This window comes from Podarcis liolepis (assembly GCF_965112155.1).
Source record: "Podarcis liolepis genome assembly, chromosome: 2".
NCBI lineage: Eukaryota > Metazoa > Chordata > Lepidosauria > Squamata > Lacertidae > Podarcis > Podarcis liolepis.
Window position 1 is genome coordinate 64,758,764 of NC_139555.1, and position 20,193 is coordinate 64,778,956.

The 20,193-nt window shown below is 41.6% G+C and overlaps 1 protein-coding gene across 8 annotated transcripts in view; it reads left to right on the forward strand.

Annotated features, from left to right (window-relative positions):
- The window catches only part of GRIA1 (glutamate ionotropic receptor AMPA type subunit 1), a 190,880-nt gene that overhangs the window by 138,243 nt on the left and 32,444 nt on the right, over positions 1–20,193 (forward strand). For all 8 annotated transcript variants that reach the window (XR_014522259.1, XM_083488347.1, XM_083488346.1 and 5 more), the window contains exons 10-11: positions 1,302–1,508; positions 3,123–3,493. Coding sequence is in view for 7 of the 8 variants with exons in the window: in XM_083488347.1 (XP_083344473.1) it covers positions 1,302–1,508; positions 3,123–3,493 (578 nt within the window). In the remaining variant the exon portion in view is untranslated. The remainder of the gene's footprint in view (positions 1–1,301; positions 1,509–3,122; positions 3,494–20,193) is intronic.

The window sequence follows — 20,193 nt, forward strand, 5'->3', positions numbered from 1 at the left end:
TTAAGCTCTTGAACAGATTCCCATATCGCCATGAGGATACTGCAATTTGTAGAGAAATGCAAACAGTGTAGAATGTTCTGTCCTCATTTGCCATGATTATGAAAATTGTTGCCCAATGCTGTCTAGGATTTGCATTCTCTTTCCAATATGCATCATGGTTAGGACTGGTTTTTATGGCTAAACTGCTATTTCCTCTGTCATTATTGGTGTCTTCTGCTTTTAAAGGGCAGTGCCTATAAAGGACATTGCTTCATTAGCTGGGATATTTGTTCTATGTATTGGGAGCGCTGCAAGGAATGCTGAACGGTCAGGCAGCTAAAGCACCATCCTCATGTTTAGGGAGTAGCAGCTGCCAAGCATCTGAAAGGAAGAAGCCATGGACATGGCTTTGACCTATAAAGTACTGGTTTTGACCAGTAAAGCCCTGCATGCTTCAGAACCACAATAGTTAAAGGACTGCCTTTCTCCATAAAAACCTACTCAGACCTGAAATCAGCATCTGTGACCCCTCCAAGAGATGTCCAAAGGGTATTAACCAGCAAATGGGCCTTTTCTGTGGTAGTTCCTTGATTATGAAATGCCAAGGAAGCTCACCTGGTGCCAACATTTTTATTTTCCCAGGCATTTGGATGATACATGTGGTCTGGCTTTTAGGAGCTGTTTCTGCTGGGTCTTCTTGCATGGGGTGTGTCTGGATATTGTGTGTTTCAAGTAATTTTAGGTGAACATTTTAATATGTCTTTATTGTTTTTCTCAATATTTTATTACACATTTTTGCATTTCACTTTTTTATAAATTACTGTGGGACTCCTTTCACTTGACTGAAACAATAGGTACACGAAATAGGTACTTGAAACAATAGATAAACGAAACTCAAAACTAAAGATGAGCTATACCCACATCAGAGTCCTCCCAAAGATTGATAGGAAACTGATCCTTTCATTACCTAGCCACAGGATGTCCTATTCTTTTCCTGACCTTCTGCCAGGAAGCAGTGCATCATAGATAAGGGCAGGAGATCCTGGATGCCTGTGGAGGTGGCTGTGTGAATCTATAGTTCTGTGAAGGATATCAAGCTATCCTTGAACTCACTGGTTATTTGAATAGAATTATAGAATTTGAGGGAATTGAATGTTTCCCCTGCTTTTCTTTTTTGGAGTTTACGGTGGGAACACTACAAACTCTTTTCTTTCATAAGTCACCTGTAAAGTATTATAGCCAGCCTCTTTCCCACATGACATTAGCATGATATGCATCCAGAAGGTTAAACGTGGCTCTGTAAACTGTTCTGTTTCTCCCAGGAAGCTCCGTATGTGATGGAAAAGAAGACCAATGAGCCATTGCAAGGAAATTTGAGGTATGAAGGTTATTGCGTAGAGTTAGCTGCTGAGATCGCAAAACATGTTGGCTACAACTACAGCTTGCAGGTTGTCGCTGATCGGAAGTATGGAGCACGAGATCCTGAAACTAAAATGTGGAATGGCATGGTCGGGGAGCTAGTATATGGAGTAAGTTTCTCTCATTCTCATCCTGTGGCTTAAAAACTGTAACAGCTAATGAAACAAGGACATCCCCAAGTGCATCGTTAGATGAACCCTGGAAATTTCAGATGATTTTGCATCAAGTCACTACCCATTTGTGTTCAGGTCCTGCATGGCTGATCATTATTCACCAATCACAGCAAGACAAATATTAAAATCTGTGCGAGTCAATGTGGTGTGTCATTAATTATCCTGTGCAGTTGGCAAAAAGCCACCTAAGTTGAACTATTTTCAGTTAACCGAAATTATTTGTGTCAACTACTTGTTAATAGCGAAGTATATCCTGATGAAAATAAATGGTCAGGCACAGTGCCAGCAGGAAAGTCTCCTCTTTCGCTTTTGTAGTTAAGGCTTGTTACTATCATGTCATTTCTGAATGGCAACATTAAGTAAGGAATTAAGGAATGGAGATGTCACAGGTAATAGATTGCAGCATCACTCGTGGAAGCCTATCCATCAGTTGAAAGGTTTGTTAGGAAGGAAAAATACTAGTATTTCCATTCTACAACACTTATTTAACATTCACTTCTGAGGAAACCACAAAGCAGTTTCATACAAAATATGAAATATTAAAATTATTGAATAAAAAAACTTAACAAGAAGTATTTTAAAATATTCAGAATGAATAGTTGCTAAAAAGAAATAAAACACCTGTAACTTTTGCATGTCTGAATGGCCTTTCCTGAACAAAAATGTTTTACTCAGGTTCCAAAAAGGGTTCAGCAAAGGCACCTGCCTGATGTCAATAGACAGAGAGTTCCAAAGTGCAGGTACTGCTATACCGAAAGATTTCTTACAAGTATGGAACGAGTATTATATGGCACCTGTAGCATTGCTAGTTCTACATATTGAAGTAGTCAAGTGAGCATACATGGGTAAGGCAATCCTGCAACCACACTGTTAACTAACAGCAGCACCTTGAACTTGGCCCAGTAGCAAATGGGCAACCAATGCAGGTCTCAGAGCAGAGTTATAAGCTGATAGGGCCTCACTCCTTTCATCGACTCTGCTGCAGCATTTAGCAGCTTCTTGCTCAAAGCACAAGGGAAGCCCCACATTAGTTATCAATAATGATTAATAATAGGAAAGAAACTAGTACCAATCTACACTGGGATTATTGTTATTTAAAACCTTACAGTAAGACAGGGTGGGCCAACATGAAGCTTTGCAAATGATGTTGGACTACAACTCACATCATCCCTGATCATGCTGTGTTTTGGCTGATGGAAGCCCAGTAACGTCTGGAGAGAACCATGCTGGTTAGCCTGGCACAGAGATAAATGTCAACTCATCAAAAGAATCTGATAAAGAAAGAAGGCAAACTGAGGTTTCTGTACAAAATATAACCCGCACTTTCAAGCTGTTTCCAAACTGGCTTTAAAGAAAAATTCATTGTGCCTGAAAATCAATTTTCACAGAAGAAAACCAATACAACCGTGATACATATAAACGGAAAGTGAAAATATTATTTAATGCAAAACAAAAAACAACAACAACAATTTGGTAACAAAATCTTGAAACATTGGTGCATTGCGGATCTTCAGAACATTAGTCTCACTTTAATCTCTTTTTAATTTTCAGAAAGCTGATGTGGCTGTCGCACCACTGACCATCACTCTAGTGCGAGAGGAAGTTATAGACTTTTCCAAGCCATTTATGAGCCTGGGCATATCTATCATGATTAAAAAACCACAAAAGTCCAAGCCTGGAGTCTTTTCCTTTCTGGATCCCTTAGCTTATGAGATTTGGATGTGTATAGTTTTTGCCTACATTGGAGTAAGCGTTGTCCTCTTTCTGGTCAGTCGCTTCAGTCCTTATGAATGGCATAACGAGGAGGTTGAGGAAGGCCGGGATCAGCCAGCCAATGACCAAACAAATGAATTTGGAATATTTAACAGTCTCTGGTTTTCCCTGGGAGCTTTTATGCAACAAGGATGTGACATATCTCCAAGGTTAGTAATTTTCTCTGAATATGCAGTCTTTGAGATAGTGTGGGGTGTGGGTGTGTGACCGGAATCACGTGGAATGGGACATTTCTTTCATAACTTTCACCTCCAGTGTGATTAAGTTGAAGCAGGGTACTTGCTTCCTTAAAATGAAGAATGAGATTCTTGAATTGGTTGCACCTCCCACCTGCTCCACTAAGCAAATTAGAAACACATCCTTTACAGGGTGTGTTCCTTTCTGCCTAGTTCCAATAGTCAGGCCTTTGATGAAGCCCTGTCAGCCATCTTTAGGCAGTTGGTGGCAACCCATAGCTTAGAGCATTTATTGTGTTTCCTTTCTTCCTCATATGATAACCCTGTTGTGAAAGAGGGGGCTTAAAATAGAAAGAGCTTTGGAATTCCAGCTGCTACATTTCCCAAACACCTAGAGGTTTCGAGCTCAGCCATTCAGAGGAGTTGGTGGTGGGCGGGTGACAGAAACGGAGAGGGGAAATGGCTGCCAGGAAATGGAAAGAGGAACTCCAGAGGGCTGAGGCTTAAGAAGAAGATTGCCACCTCCCCCTAGAAAAACAGGATACCCTGGTTTGGGACAAAAATTGTCCCCTGTCTCATTTGGACTTCAAACAGGACACATTTTTTTCCTGTATTCGAGCTTGACCAGCTCAAAATGGCAGTTGTGTCACTGTTGGTGTGGCTGATGAGGAGCTTGGCCTGGCGTGAGTGACAACAGAGAAGAGGGGGAAAGAGCAACCTCCTCTCCAACCTTTGCCCTCTCCTTCTTTCTTTCTTACTGGTACCACTGCCCTCCAGTCTAGCATGGTGCAGGTCTTCCACTGCTTAGCTCCCTCTTCCACCCCAACCTGACTTCTCCCCCTCCACACTTGATTCCCTTCCGATGCAAGCATGGGCAAGAGGCTAGCGCTGTAACTCAAGCCACTCATAGGAGCCAGATGTCTATCCCTTGCCCCTGCCCATCTACATGAGTCAAGGGGAAGAGCAGGACTGCAGTGGTGAGGGAGGCAGAAGGCTGAATGTGGCGAACCCCTCCCCACACCTACCTGTCCTTTATTTTGCCTGACCTATCCTGTATTTTGTCTGATCAAAGATGACAACCCTACTTCAGAAGCAAGGATCCACCACAGTGGTGGGTCTGCTACCTCACTTTCCCTGGGTCGGGCATTTTGGTGCAGAAGTTGATGTAGGGTGCATTGATCTGGAGACTAAACCATTTAAAAATCCTGATACAAATGGCAGTTTTAATAAAGATATTAATTTTGGGTCCATGCCATTTTGCTTCCCACTGCAACATTTCTTCATTTTTCCTTTTTGCTGTTGTTGATTCCTTTATAGTGTGTGTGGGAACAATGGGCAAATTCTACTTTCTGATTTCTAGGTATACTTGAAAATGCCTAAGAGAAAAGAGTATGATATTATTTATGTGGAATATAAACATGCATTCTCCGTGCTTAATTCATAAGGCTGTCCAAGATGGGAATTTAGAGTGACACCGACAGATTCTCATTGTGTTTCCCTCCTTCAAGCACTACTTTTGAGTGTTGTGGGTGGAGGAAGTCTTGTAAAAAATTAAGTAGTTGAACTGGTTAAAGAAGTCTCTCTGAAAGCAAGTACACTCTGCATAAATAAAACATATGTAGGCAATTTATTCATCTACTGCTGCTACTTGGCAGGCCAGGTGAAGACTGCAAACTTAAAGAGATCAGGAGAAAAAGAATCCGTGACACTTGGCGCCTGTCTCTCACACAATCCCATATGCTAGCATCCATATGCTGTCTGAGCATATTATACAATTATCCCAAGCAGATCCTTAGTGGTTGGTTTCAGTTTCTTCCAGCTTGCCATGGAATTCCAGAAATAAATGTGGAATTTGGGTTATGGCTGGGCTCAACTAATCGTGGAAAGTGGGTTCAGTAGGGTGGCTGTATCTCCTGCTTTGCAGAGGACAGTCCTCAATTTGAGGGTTGCTTGGAAGAACCCTCTTTCCCCTGAGCACAGACACACATGCAGGCTCTGCAGAGTTTTACAGAGTTCTGCCCCCAAATTTGGTAGACTAGTTTATGCCATGGTATAGCTGAACACCTGTACTCAAATACTTTCAATCCTCATGAAATCAAATGAGCATTCGCTGATGCTTTTCCCCGTCGTGGACTATTTAAAGGGGGGTAGCCAAGAAGGTCCTCTCCAGATGTTGTTGGATTCCACATTCCATCAGCCCCAGCTAGCACGGCCAATTGTTAGGACAACAGGAACTGTAGTCCAACACCATCTGGAACTATGGTGACTACTCCTGGAATACATCAGCCCGAGACCTATTTGCTCAGTCTGACTGGAAGCTAACTGTACTTCTAGTATGAGGGAAAGATGGAACAGTAGAAGATGAGATCAAAAAATGAAATTACATCAACACATTTCATTATTGGTTCACAACCAGTAGCAAACCTCTGTTGATATGCCCTGGTTCTGAGCTGTTTGTTTTCTGCTAGACAAATTACTCATGAGAGACCAGGCAGTAGAGAAACAAAGACCTTGGAGACAATTGGGCAGCTGTAACATTTCTGATACTAATGGGTTTTAAAAGGTCATTGCCTGATTACTCATTCTGATATATCTAATATCTTGAGCACATTAAAGTTCTTGTAAGGATGGAGCACCAGCAAAGAGAGACAGAAAAGCTTTTACCACCCTCTCTTATCTTAGCCACATGTGTTGAGATTAGATTATTGCAATTGATAGAGCAAAATGAACTTAGTTTCGATCAGCATGTCATAGCTAACACTTTATGAAGTCATGATGGAACAAATGAGTAGCTTGGTTTATTAAATGTAAATTTATCTCACACCTCCATCATCTTCCAAACAGCACCCAGATTGAGATTTTGCTGGTATACAACTTTAATTACATTTATTAACTAACAGTCCGATGGTCAGGTTGAGGTTTGCTGATATGCACATTTAATTGATTGAGTGAAACCTAATGATTAATCAACTAAAAATTTAATCAGTGAACAGCTTTAATTCAAAAATCTAAAATAATGAAAATCAACACAGTAGGTCCAGTTAGCACTTTTTAAACTCACATCTCACTTAACCCCAGGCCATAAGAATATATCCCAAATAGAATTGCCCAGTTGTAACAGTTCCTAAAATAGTTGTCCAAAGACAAGGGTCAGTATAAATTCAAACACATTCACCTTGCATGAACCCTAGCATCAAAGACTAATTCATTGTGGGTATTTGATACAGTATGTTGATGTAAGACAGCCTCTACTATCTATACATTTGAAGGATGTGATGCAGTGCCTAATTCAGATCCTGGCCTCCCAGATCTTAGTGTGGCACTCTAACCACTGCACCAGACTGGCCCACATTTGTCCCCACTTCAATGTGTGTGAATTAGCCATCAAACACCATAGGTTATGCTATTGCACCACAACAATTCAATCACAGCAGAGTTTAATGGAGGCAGTTTATATATCCATCTGGGAGCCATTGAACTGGTTTCCCTCATATGGTGGAGAAGCAGGCATGCACAACACACCCGTAATGTAACATAATGCAAATGTCCCACACATAAGCCCAATTGTTCTCATCAAAAATGTGGGTGGGAACACACAGTGTCTTTTGATCCTATGCACATACCACATGTATCTTACTGTGTAGAATGGGGCATGTCTGCTTCTCTACCATTCAAAGAGGCTCCTCGTCTAGATGAGCATGTGAACATGGCTACCAATTGATGTGTGGTGAAAGAGCATCCCATCTAATGTGAGGCCTTCCTTGCCATCCCCAGAGCATCCAGTATCTTGTTCTTTCCCAGGGTCCCTATCCTGCTTTTTCCTGGCTTCGGGCCAGTCACTGCCTCTCAGCCTAACCTACCTCAGAGTTGTTGTGGGGATTAAAAGCGGAGGCGGATATCACTTTGAGCTCCTTAGAGAAAAAGGTGGGATATAAATACAGTAAATAAATACTAGTAGTCATGCCTCATTAGGCCGATACTGAAGATGTGTCAGCTCATGTATTTTGCATCGCTACAGACATCATTTTTAAATAAATAAATCTGGCTTTACCGAAAGATAACCTACTGTAATATTTTTATTTACCACTATGAGCCCGAAATACAAGGACTACAAACAGAAGATACAAGACCCAGGGTATCTTTCTGGATGCCACTTACTAGCACTACAGCCTGCTTTATCTCATGGCAGGAGTTCCTGGATAAAAGCCCAGGGCCTCTGTTAAGCACAAGGTCAAAGCTATTTATTTTATTCACGCTGACATCAAGTCAAATACGGTGTGCTTTCAATGTACTGCTTTTTTTAAAATGACAGAAAAGTACTCAAACTGAGAATAACAGAGAAGCATGGCTGAGTCTGTGGGCATTTTCAACACCACGTGAATAGGCAGGGTGCAGAGCGAAGAGAAAAGAAACAGATCGTAAGCATCAGAAAATAATGAAACCCCTCCTCACACACGTAAATTTGCCCTGACTTTCAAAAATGGAGTTCCTTGCCAGGAACAGTTCCCCATATGCTGAAACATCAAACTGCAGGGGGCAGATTTTCAAGGGTGTACCTTCAGGCCCTAGGTCATTACCACTGACCATTGGCCATGCCGGGTGAAGCAGATAGGAGCTGTAGTCCAGCAACATTTGGAGGGCAACACCCTGCCCTGGGCTGACTCCACCCAAACTGTTGGATTCTTCTGGACAGAAAGGAATATAAAGGGCTTCCTGTTGCTGTTGAGATTTGCTTGACCAACATACACTTCCTGAGCTCTGGTGTGTTTGTGAATTCTTCTGGTTATTCTGGTTCTTCTGCTATTCTTCTGGTTTATTCTTCAAGCCTGTCTTTTGGGTCGTACAGTCTTCACTTGCTCTTTGACCTTTTGTCCTTCTGTCCTGATTTCTGGCTTTTCACACAGATTCTGGCTTATCACACCTTGCTTTCCCATGTGCCAGAGTGGATTCAGGGGAGTGGTAATGGAGAAGACAGGAAGTAGAAGCCTTTCTAAGAGTGTGGGAGTTAGTTTGAACAGCGTTGAATGCTGCTCTGATTATTTTTCAGAGAAAATTTCTTTCCCACTAGGATTGCTAATGTATTATTGAAAACTAAAACTGGAAAATAATATGCCCCGCTACTCTGCAGGCTCTTGATTTTTTTGTTTAGCAACACATAATTATATGTGTATATTTTATTCATTTAGGTTTTCCTTTTTTTAAAAGATGTTTATTAAGATTTTCAAAATATTACAAAATAAAAAAAGAAAAAAGAAAAATACAAAATAAAAATAGTTAAAAACAATTCAGTCTTTCAATCACTTATCTTTCATTTGCTTATTTCCCGGACCTCCTCACGCCTCCCTTTTCTGTATTCCAATTCAGTTTGTTAGTTCAGCAAATCCCTCCCCTCTTTGTTTATCCTAGTCTTCAATCTTAAAGTATTGTAACATTAAATTTTTACCTATTAATAGTCCACTTTTTCATATTCCCTTATAACATTACAGCTAGAAACCACTTAGTTTCTATCCAACATCATTCTAACATTCATTAATTTTACAATATTTCTGTAAATAGTCTTTAAACTTTTCCCAATCTTCTTCCACCGACTCTTCTCCCTGGTCTCAGATTCTGCCAGTCATTTCTGCCAGTTCCATATAGTCCATCACCTTCATCTGCCATTATTCCAAGGTGGGTAGATCTTGTGTCTTCCAATACTTTGCAATAAGTATTCTTGCTGCTGTTGTGGCATACATAAAAAAAGTTCTATCCTTCTTTAGCACCAATTGGCCAACCATGCCCAGGAGAAAGGCCTCTGGTTTCTTCAGAAAGGTATATTTAAATACCTTTTTCATTTCATTATAGATCATCTCCCAGAAAGCCTTAATCCTTGGGCACGTCCACCAAAGGTGAAAGAATGTACCTTCAGTTTCTTTACATTTCCAACATTTATTATCGGGCAAATGATAGATTTTTGCAAGCTTGGCTGGTGTCATGTACCACCTGTATATCATTTTCATAATATTCTCTCTTAAGGCATTACATGCCGTGAACTTCATACCTGTAGTCCACAACTGTTCCCAGTCAGCAAACATAATGTTATGTCCAACATCTTGTGCCCATTTAATCATAGCAGATTTCACCGTTTCATCCTGAATATTCCATTTCAACAGCAAGTTATACATCTTTGACAAAATCTTAGTTTTAGGTTCTAACAGTTCTGTTTCTAATTTTGATTTTTCCACCTGGAAGCCAATTTTCTTGTCCAAATTGTATGCCTCCATTATTATTCATTTAGGTTTTCCATGCCTGGATATGCCATATGCCCAATCAGTGCTCCCCCCCCCCCACATTTATACACACACACTGCAAAGTCTGAACAACCTGCTAAGTACAGTATCAACACATTTACAATAAAACCAACAAAGCATTAAAAATGTTTTCAATATGCAAGGTCACAGAATCACAACGTTGGATCATATGGTCCAACCCAACATGGGACTTGAACCCACAACCCTGAGATTAAGAGTATCATGCTCTACCAACAGAGCTATCCCTCAGAACAGCATTAAAATAAAGCCAGAAATATTGTTATGAATAATATTAGCCTACACAACCTTATGTCCCTCGTGCCCTGCCTGTTTAAATTGCACCGTGTTTAGAAAAAGTACATTTGATTTTTCATGTCGCCAAAGAAAACCCACAAGCGCACACCTTCCTGCCTGCTCACCGTGCCTAAGTACCTGAAAGTTTGGAAACAGTTGTGGAGACATGTTGATTCTTATTCCCAGTCAAACACAGAATAGGAGGAATTTAGTCGTATAAGGAGGAGGAGCAGCTTGGGAGAGCCTGCAATATCTCTAAAGGGGCAATTGATGATTGATGGTGATTCAAAGGAAGGACTCCATCATGCCCTAAGTAATTGGTGTCAGAGGTTCTCGGAAAAGTAGAGGGACAGCACTATATAAGTGTGCAGCTGCTGGCTGTCCCAGGAATAAGACTCTTCAAAGTACACCGTAAATATATCATTTGCTCTTGGTGGACTGGATGCCAGACAGAATGACTGTAATGAAATACACATCCCACTGAAGCTCGGAATCGATCACTCTGAATACACTATTTTTCTCTGCTACTGGGCTACAAATAATGATGTCTACAAGATATGTCCAAGTAAAAGTGCTATCTATCTGGTCAGTGGATGGCATTCTGCATTTATATCTATCCTTCCCTTGTCAATGTGGACTCATCAGACCATCGATCTCTCTGTACAAAGTTAGATTCTGGTTAGTGGCTAAAAACACATCTGAGTGATTTCCTTACATTGATGTCTTCCTACTTTGCAAGGTAGAGTGCCTGGAAGAAGATAGAGAGATGTCAGGCATCCTGAACTCCATTCCTGGTGAATGGTCTCTTCATCAGCACAAGTGGCAAAGTAATCCCTTTGTATTCGGTGGGTTGCGAGCAACCCACAAATGGCTTTACACTCCAACCTAATCAAACCAGTATATCAAACCAGTGACACCAGATCCATTTCCTTTTACTTTTATTGGTTTCTTTTTAAAAACAGAGTGATATGTTCGTAGGTAGTTGTGCAGAAGAAAATATTTCCCACCACTGTGTGCCAAGAAACATCAGTCACTATACCCTATTCTATACCTAGGAGGGGGAGAAAGATAAATAGATACGGGGAGGGGCATGGATACTGGACATGGTGGCTAGATCTGGGTGCCATGTTGCAGTTTGTCTTTAAATGTACATCCTGAATTCAAAACAGTTGAAGACTATCTGAGTGATTCATCAGCTGTGTGACATGGTTGTATGGACTTTATGGGTTCCCTCTTGGACTAACCAATGAAATTAAGGTTATTTTTCCCATCCCTTTTTATTTGCAACGGCCTCTCCCTAAAAGTGTCCAGAAGGACATACCCACCACTTCTGGGAGGAGAAGCGCTCCCCATTCTTGTCATTCACTGCAACAAGCAAGTCCTTTTCTTCAAACTCTTGTGCGTAAAATACAGGTAGCTAAAAAGTCTTTAGGGTTGCCGAAAATGCTATAACTGAAATCAAAACTAAGATGTCTCAAGCCCCAAGAAGATGCAAACAATGTATGTTTGCATCCGTTGGGGTTAGTAACTCTCATTCCCTATTCCTTGATAGCTCCAGTGGGAACAAATGATTCCCAGAAAGGGAATCTTCTCAGCCATGAAGAACCTACAGCGTTGTGGTGAGGGAGCAGAAGAACTATATCACTTGAACTCATTGGCAGAAGGGTGGGAAATAAATTACATTCATCCTTTAAACAGAATATTTCCCTCCCGACCATCAGCAGAGCATCAGCAATGAAGGGACAGTTGCAACTGTTCCTGTAGCTGCAGCACCAAATGGAGCCCTGTGGGTGGCATGCCTCCTTTTCTATCTGTGGACCTCCTTCTGTGTCCACAGAGAGGGAGGTCTGCAATATTTTATATGATCCTTAGGCTTGTGCCCTTATGGCAGCTTTTATGTTAATGAATTACATGTTGTTGTTGTTGTTGTTGTTGTTGTTGTTGTTGGTAATGAAATCTATACACCACCCTTCAAAGATCAGAGGGCGGTCATTTCTTGTTGACAGCCAGCTTCAGAGGTTTTCTATAGGCAACCTAGAAATTATGTGCTAAACAAATAAAGCATTCCTTTGTGTGATCATAAGAGTTCACCAAGGGTTGCTTCAAGGACAGTTATTCTGATATTGAAATAATGGTGTTTTTAAAGTCGGAATTACATCTGTAATTACATCTGTGTATTACCTGTTCTGCAATGAGAAGTATTGAATTACAGCATCACCAACTAATTCATTGCTTTGGTTAGGAATGCCCATTGGAAGGCAGAAAAATGGGGAGGGGAACTGAATTTTCAGTCTGGAGAATTGTGAAACTTGTTTAATTAGAAATTTGCTGTGAATAATTGATCTAAGCAACAACATTGCAGACTGGGGTGGGGGAAGATTTTTTAAAGGTCTGAAATAAATATAATGTTGCCCGTTTCCCCATCATCACCACCATACCCAAAAGTCGATATAAATGAGCAGACGTGTAATCGCTTTTCATTTCATCTTCCCTGCTGCTGCTGTGATCTCAAGATGTGATGCTAGTGCAAATGAAGTTTCCATAAATGGTCCCCCAGTTGCTGCTTTTATTGCCTGGTTCATTCTATTTGGGCTGCAAACTTCAACCAGTCAAATGTCTCATAAGTGTTTGAGGTTATTTTGCTTCAGAGCATAAAGAACCAGAACCAAAACCAGATGATAGATAGATAGATAGATAGATAGATAGATAGATAGATAGATAGGAGATTTAATGTTCAGATAGTGCAACAGTCACTTACATAGATACCAGTACATCTGGTCACTAAACTGCGAATTGATTAGCTGGGTTTAGACTTTCCGAAACTGGGGGTTACAGAGTGTGTTTGTGCAGTTTACATTGCCTTTTCTCTCCTGCCAGACTTGCAAAAGTGTATGTAAGAATGTGCATTTGTTGTTGTTTAGTCGTTTAGTCGTGTCCGACTCTTTGTGACCCCATGAACCAGAGCACGCCAGGCACTCCTGTCTTCCACTGCCTCCCGCAGTTTGGTCAGACTCATGTTTGTAGCTTCGAGAACACCGTCCAACCATCTCGTCCTCTGTCATCCCCTTCTCCTTGTGCCCTCAATCTTTCCCAACATCAGGGTCTTTTCCAGGGAGTAAGAATGTGCATACAAATGTGTAAAAGACCTAGGTTTCCATGTCGTCACTTTGAGAGAACCCAGTTTTCAATGGACAAATGTTCTAGTACTGATAAATTTATGGCACATGGCAATAAGGTCCCTCCATTACACAAAATAAAAGGACAAGGCAAATGATGTCCTCTGCACATACAAATGTGACACGTTAAGAGACAAGAGTGCTTGCTTAATTTTTAATATGGAGACATATTCAAATATGCAGTCTGAAATGCACAGTTCAGGATAAATAATTCTCTTGTTCATATTGGCATGAGTTTGTAGGCAGGTCTAGACTCCCCTGTAATTATTGGATTTAGTAAAAGCGAGAATTAATCTGGGTTCGATCAAAAACTGTGCCAAGCGCTGAAGCCCGTGGATTAAGTTCATGCTAACAACACAATTCAGCTTTCTCATCAGGTAATCACTGATAGTAGCTGAGTGATTAGCCTAACAAAAGGAAAATAGATTGGGCCCTCGAGAGATTCATTGTGAGACAGCAAGATGGGTGAAGCCTCTCTGGGCCCTGGTTTTACACAGTAACACAAAAGGTCACTAGCTTTGGTAAAGGATTACAGTTTGCCTGATAAACGATGGCCGGGGGGGGGGGGTAAGAGTGTTGTTTTGCAAGAGGCCTGAGTAGCAGGGGACTCAGAGGAAATTTCTTTTGAGTATGTGAAATGGAGGTTGCCTGAGTTCTAGGGGCTGGTGATGTAAGCGAAAGACAAGGCGTTGTTTTTGCATGGGGTTCTGGGAAGAAAAGGGAGTAAGGAGCAGAATGCAGTGCAGGTTCTGAGGGGAAGGAGGCATAACTACATAGTGCAGGCAGCATGGCTGATTCCTCTGCTTGTAGGTCCACACTTGTTGCTCTTGGGAGAGCAACAAAGGACTCTCTTATGATGTGAAAGCTGGGAACTCTCTACATCCAGACGCAGGCTGTAAATGTGTGTAAATAAACCATATTTCATAAAGACACTGCAATCTCCGCTGTGCCTAATTTCTGATGGAAACTCAAACTCCGAATGTCTGGAACCCCCTGGAAACTTGTCACAGCTCGGCAGAGATTGGAGATGGCGAGTAACAATATGTTTCAGCTCTCAGACACACTGGTACTCTTTCTCCATTAGTGATCTTGTAGCAAAAGATCAGGCTGTGTGTACTAATTGGAAACACTTTATATTAGTGGGTTTGATATGGTTGCCAGATGCCCCTGACTTTTAATAGGTTACATTGTTATAGCCTCATATAACACAATAAAGACCTAAAGCTTCATTAAGGACATGAAAAGTCAAACAAAAGATATTGTGGCCTCTTAAAGACTAACTAATTTATTACGACATAAACTTTGTGGGCTACAGTCTATTTCATCAGGCACATAGTTATCCTAACTTGTCAAGCATACATACCTGTGGGTGTAGAAAGAAAAATGCTAAACAGTAAGATCAGAGTGGAATATAATGCAAAATAAAATACATACTGTGAAAATTATGCTAAGGTTTAAATGGAGAATGACAGGGTGAATTACAACAAGGACAAGATTGTGTGTATTCCCTTTAATATTGTTCCAAATAAGAAACCTCAAAAAGCAGTTCTAACATTTGCCTAGTACCCTAGGAGAATTGTTGCTTATTCTCATATCCGATGAAGGAGCCTCTGTTTTCCACTGGTATAGATGACGCATCATGCTTTGATCCTCAGATAAAAGAACCTGAAGAAGTGTAAAATGGATAGCCTCTTCTGTTAAAAGGCTTCAGAACCCTTTGCAAATACTAGTTCATTCTCTCAGTATCCCAGTATCCCAGATAAAATAGATCATAAAGAATGGGTAGCCTAACATGGAGAGGAAGATGGGGAATGTTAATTTTAAAGGCTGTAGAAGCAGCGCAGGAAACAACAGAGACCTAAATTGCCTACGACTCAAGTTAAAAGTACTTTACAGCAACAGCAGGATAGAGATGTGGATAAGTCGCTGGCATCTGAAAACTGTGCCTTTGTCTAGTAGACTAATGATCCCATTCACAAAATCAGTACGCTTAGCCAAAGAATTGTTACTCTGGGCAATCTATTTTAGTACTTTCACCTGCCATGAGCATGCTCTACCTGCAGCTCTTGTTAATGAAGCACATAAATCCAGGGCCAACTGAATCATTTCTCCTTGTTGGAAAGGGTTCAGAAAAGGTCCAAAATGCTCCTTACCCAAGGGCTCCGTAGCTATGGCTGCTAGACTGCCAGGGGATCCAGTAATCAAGTGAAGTGATGACTATACAGCTAGGATTTCTAATTTGTTGGTTTTTTTAGACTCAAAATGCAACCCAAATAACACTGAAAACTTCTCAGAATGCAAGTCTCAGAATAGACAAAAGCATTGGTTGCTTACATAGAATTGTAGAGTCTAAGTCCAACCCCCTGCAATGCAGGGCTCTCAGCTAAAGCATCCATGACAGATGGCCATCCCAACACAAGAGTCCACCACCTCTTGGGAGAGTCCATTCCACTGTTCATCAGCTCTTACTATCAAAGTTATTCCTGATGTTCAGAATCTCCTTTCCTCTAACTTGGTTCAAGTCCTACCTTCCAGAGCAGGAGAAAACAAGCTTGCTCCAGCCTCCATGTGCCGTTTAGATATTCAAAGATACATCTGTACACCATCTTCATAACATTTTCTTTTAATGCACTGCATGAGGTAAATTTGATACCTTCATTCCATGTTGACTCATGTTAAGCTTGTGATCCACTAAGAGCCCAGATCCTTTTCACATGTACTGCTAGTAAACCAGGCGTCCACATCTTATATTTGTGGAAACCCTGCTTAAGAAAGCTGGAGCCAGCTGGTTCACATCAGGAGTAAGAAGGCTGATCAGCAGCAGGTGAAGTCACTCTGCCTTCTGCTCCTTCAGGCTGCTGCTCAGCAGGTGAAGCTGATTCCTGGCCCATGACAGTCACCTGCAGATTGGATGAGCATCCTTTCAATTCCTCCATCCAAGTCATTTATAAAGATGTTGATCAACACCAGGCCCAGGACAGAACCTGGCTGTCAGGGTTTGGGAGGACTCTGAAGAATGTTGGGCAAAAGAAGAGGACCAGTGATTTATTGGGTTTGACAAAGCAGGGACCAGGGATGATTGGAACTGTAGTCCAGGATCACAGGTTCCCTATGCCTACCCTATATCTTTGATGAGGTGCATTTTGCTTCATGAAGGTCTAGGCTGGTGTGGAGTTTGGATGTCAGAATAAAATAGGAGACACATAAACTCCATATATTTTGCTCTGAGCGTGTTGTAGGAGGGGCAGATGGAAGTGCAGAAAATAAAATAAACATCACTGGGAAACATTTATGATCTACATAAAGGCTTTTTACCCCTGCAAACTGTAGTTTTAAGTGTCTTGTCTGGGGCTCATAAACAGTGAATGGCATTTTAGGATTAAAAATCCAAGGTTGTGCCTTCTGTCTCTTTGCCTGGATTACTAAACAGCTCTTGCTGTCAAAAATGCTAATTGGGCTTTCATGGGGGATGGGGAAGGCTATCACCAGATGTGTAAATCTTCTTTTCGCTCCATACCGAAGCTGCTGTACATTTCATAAGACTGGGGAAAGGGGAATGAGTCGTCTAAACATCTGACTAACAGTAAATGGATGTAATCCATTCCTCGAAAATTCATCTTGAAGAAAGCTTTTCACATAAGAGAAAAGAAATGGAAGAAAACAATGATTTGAAAATACTGAGGTGTCTAAGGTCATTAACATTAAGAAGGTGCAGTAAGTAAACCATGAAATTTAATTAAACTCACACAGACAGGAGTCCAATTGCAATGCCGCGTGGGTCAGAAGTCTTTTGCATTGTAATGGAGACATGATTCCATCCATTCTAATTCTGATCCTAACTTCAGATTAATCAGGGTGAGCAGCTTATTCATTAGTTCATGCATGGTCATTACCTGTTTAAAAGATAAATGATACCAATGCTTCCTGCGGTTGCAATCCTTTCTTATCAGCCTCCTGTGTCTTTGACAGCAACTTGATTGGCAGATGTTAGCAGCTGATGAAGATGCTTCTGTCTAGTTCATGAAAAGTACCTCCTGCAGGTCAAGCTACAATTAAACTCACAGAAGCATGTCAGGCCAGGCCAGGCCAGGCCTCACCCCACCCCTTCTTGGTCGGTTGATGAAACTGAAGCTTCTCTTTGGAAATGGCTTGCTCCTGCTGGAGCTGTGCAAGAGTCATATCTTTTGTGTGATGCAAAGGAATTTATGGAAGAGCTGGGCTTATAGTTTAGGGAGGGGCACTAGCTCAGTTGTAGAACACATGCTTGGCATGCAGAAGGTTATCTGGTTAAAAGGATCCAGTAACCCACCAGTGATGGGAGAGAGATTTCTGCATGAGACCATGGAGATGCAGCTGGAAGAGTAGACCATCCTGAGCTAGTAGAACAAATACCGTATTTTTCACTCTATAGGATGCACTTTTCCCCCTCCAAAAATGAAGGGGAAATGTGTGTGCGTCCTATGGAGCTAATGCAGACTTTTGCTGAAGCCTGGAGAGCGAGAGGGGTCGGTGCGCACCCGCAAGTTCCGGGAGCGGTGGCGAGGTTGCGCGCAATTTTGCCGCCACTCCTGGAACTGTTCTGGGGGCTAAAAACGAAGCCACATGCAGCCTCTCCCGGCTGGAGAGGTTGTGCGTGGCTAAAGAGGAAGCCAAGGCAGCCAGCGGGATGGATCCCACTCGCTGTCTTTCCTTCTTTGCTCTTCGGGGCTGGGGGGGGGGAATAAAACAAAATTCTTTATTCCCCCCCCCCAAAAAAAAAACTAGGTGCGCCTATGGTCCAGTGCGTCCTATGGAGCGAAAAATACGGTAACCTGCCCTGGTCTGCTACTGCATCTTTGAGAGCATTATCTGAAGGCATGTAATCCAGCGAGCAAGATCAATCTAAGGTTTGGTCAGTGTCTGGATGAGAGACAGACTGGAAATCTGATATATTGACCTTTTAGTCCCTGGAAGAAAGTGGGCCATGCATGAAAATAAATAAATCTCAGAAGGCACTAAAAGCAGCTCCTCAGCGAGTGAACAAATGCTTATCAGCTAAGAGAGTCATGGGTTTTCCATTCTCTTATATTATTTATTACAATTACAGCCTGCCTTTCCTCCAAAGAACTCAAGTCAGTGTATGTAGTTCTTCCTCTCCTACCCTTTTATCCTTAAAAGAAGTTTGTGAGATAAGTTAGGCTGAGAGACAGTGATGGACCCAAAGTCACGCACGGAGGTTCATGGCTGAGTGGGGAACCTGGGTCTCTCTAATCCTAGATGTTGTTGTGCCATCAACATGCATGGTATTTCCTCAAGTACAAGGAGACAGGGCCCTGCTCCAAAGAGCTTAAAAGCTAAAATTTGGTGTAGGAAACAACAGAGGGAGGGAAGGAAGGGTTTAGTTGCATTAAGGCAACAGAAGGAGTTAAAATGAAGTTCAAGAATAATAGCAGTGCAGTGTTAGTAAATGATAGTTTCTCACCCAACATATACACCAGAAAACAACTCCTAAAACAATCGAAAGGTGGAAATGATCCAGTAACTACCATGCTTGCAAAGACTGTAGACAGGTGCTTTCATTCTACCCCGGGCTGGATCTAGACACATGAAAAAGGTGTTTCAGGAAAACATGTGCTAAACTTCATAAATGGAAAGACGGGACTCCGCAGTGCCATCTGGTCACAGTGTTATAACGCATATCAAGTGCTTTTTCTTCACCAAATAGCTCAGTCCCTGTATTATCTTAACACTTCAGCTTGCATGTAAAAGCATTTTTAGTTGCATTTGAAAGTGTGTCTTAGGTCAGACCTCCATGGCTGATCAGGATTCAGATCCATAAAAGTGATAATTGGGCTATTCCTACAGTCTGAGTGGTACAGAGAGTAGTGCCAACTTGGGCTTGTGGAAAGGCACTGCCATCTTTTGCATTCTGCCCCAGGGCAAGACGTTATACATTTGGCACATTAAGTTTCATAGTAATTGACTAGAAGAAAGGAAGTAGGTTGCATATTTAGAAGCGGAAAGGTTTTACAGTGGTACCTCGGGTTATGTACTGTCCCCCTTACGAATGCTGTGGGTTATGCGCTCTCCTAACCCGGAAGTAGATGCCCTTTTTTGCAACCTTTGCCCCGGGATGAGAGTGGAAGTTGCGCTCCGACGACACGGCAGCAGCAGGAGGCGCCATTAGAGAAAGCACGCCTCATGTTATGAGCAGTTTTGGGTTACAAACGGACCTCCAGAATGGATTAAGTATGTAACACGAGGTACCACTGTATTTGGTCGTCAATTCTGGAGAGGGGAAGGTCCCTGTGCATTTTTCCTTCTCCACTTTTGCATAAAGTCACCCTGTGACAAATATGTCAGTTGACTAAATAAGCCTTTATTAAAAATGAATTGAACAGCAAATCTAGGAAATCTTCCCTAAGCAGCCGCAGCTTTAGAAGACCAGATTTGCCTTTCTAATTAAAATGCTGTCAGTTTTAAATGTAATTCTCCACAAGAAACAAGTTCTAGGGGAAGTGAAAGAGAGTGGTGGTGGTGGGGAGGAGGCTCAAGAAGCTGCTCAAACAAATTTCAAAGAGATTTATTTTGTATATTTCATGGTGATCATGTTCATCTTTCCATCTTAAGTGTGTTCGGCTGGAGAATTGGTGCCGTTGGTAATAAGCTGTCGAGTAAATGCAAAGTACTGTTAGCTTCAGTTACCTTCAGCAGGGGATCAGATCAAAGAGCAAGTTGTCTGATGTGCGAGGTTACGTTTTGTTTTTCAAAAATGAGAGATTAGTGTGATACAGTTCTTCCTTTGTTATGCAAAGAATTAATCCATTAATTAAACCAAAACAAGAGGCCCTGACATAATTTGAGAATGAGGCATCTCCATTCCACTCTTGCTCTTGCAGAAAAATTATGTCAAATTAGGTTGTGAGGAGGAGAG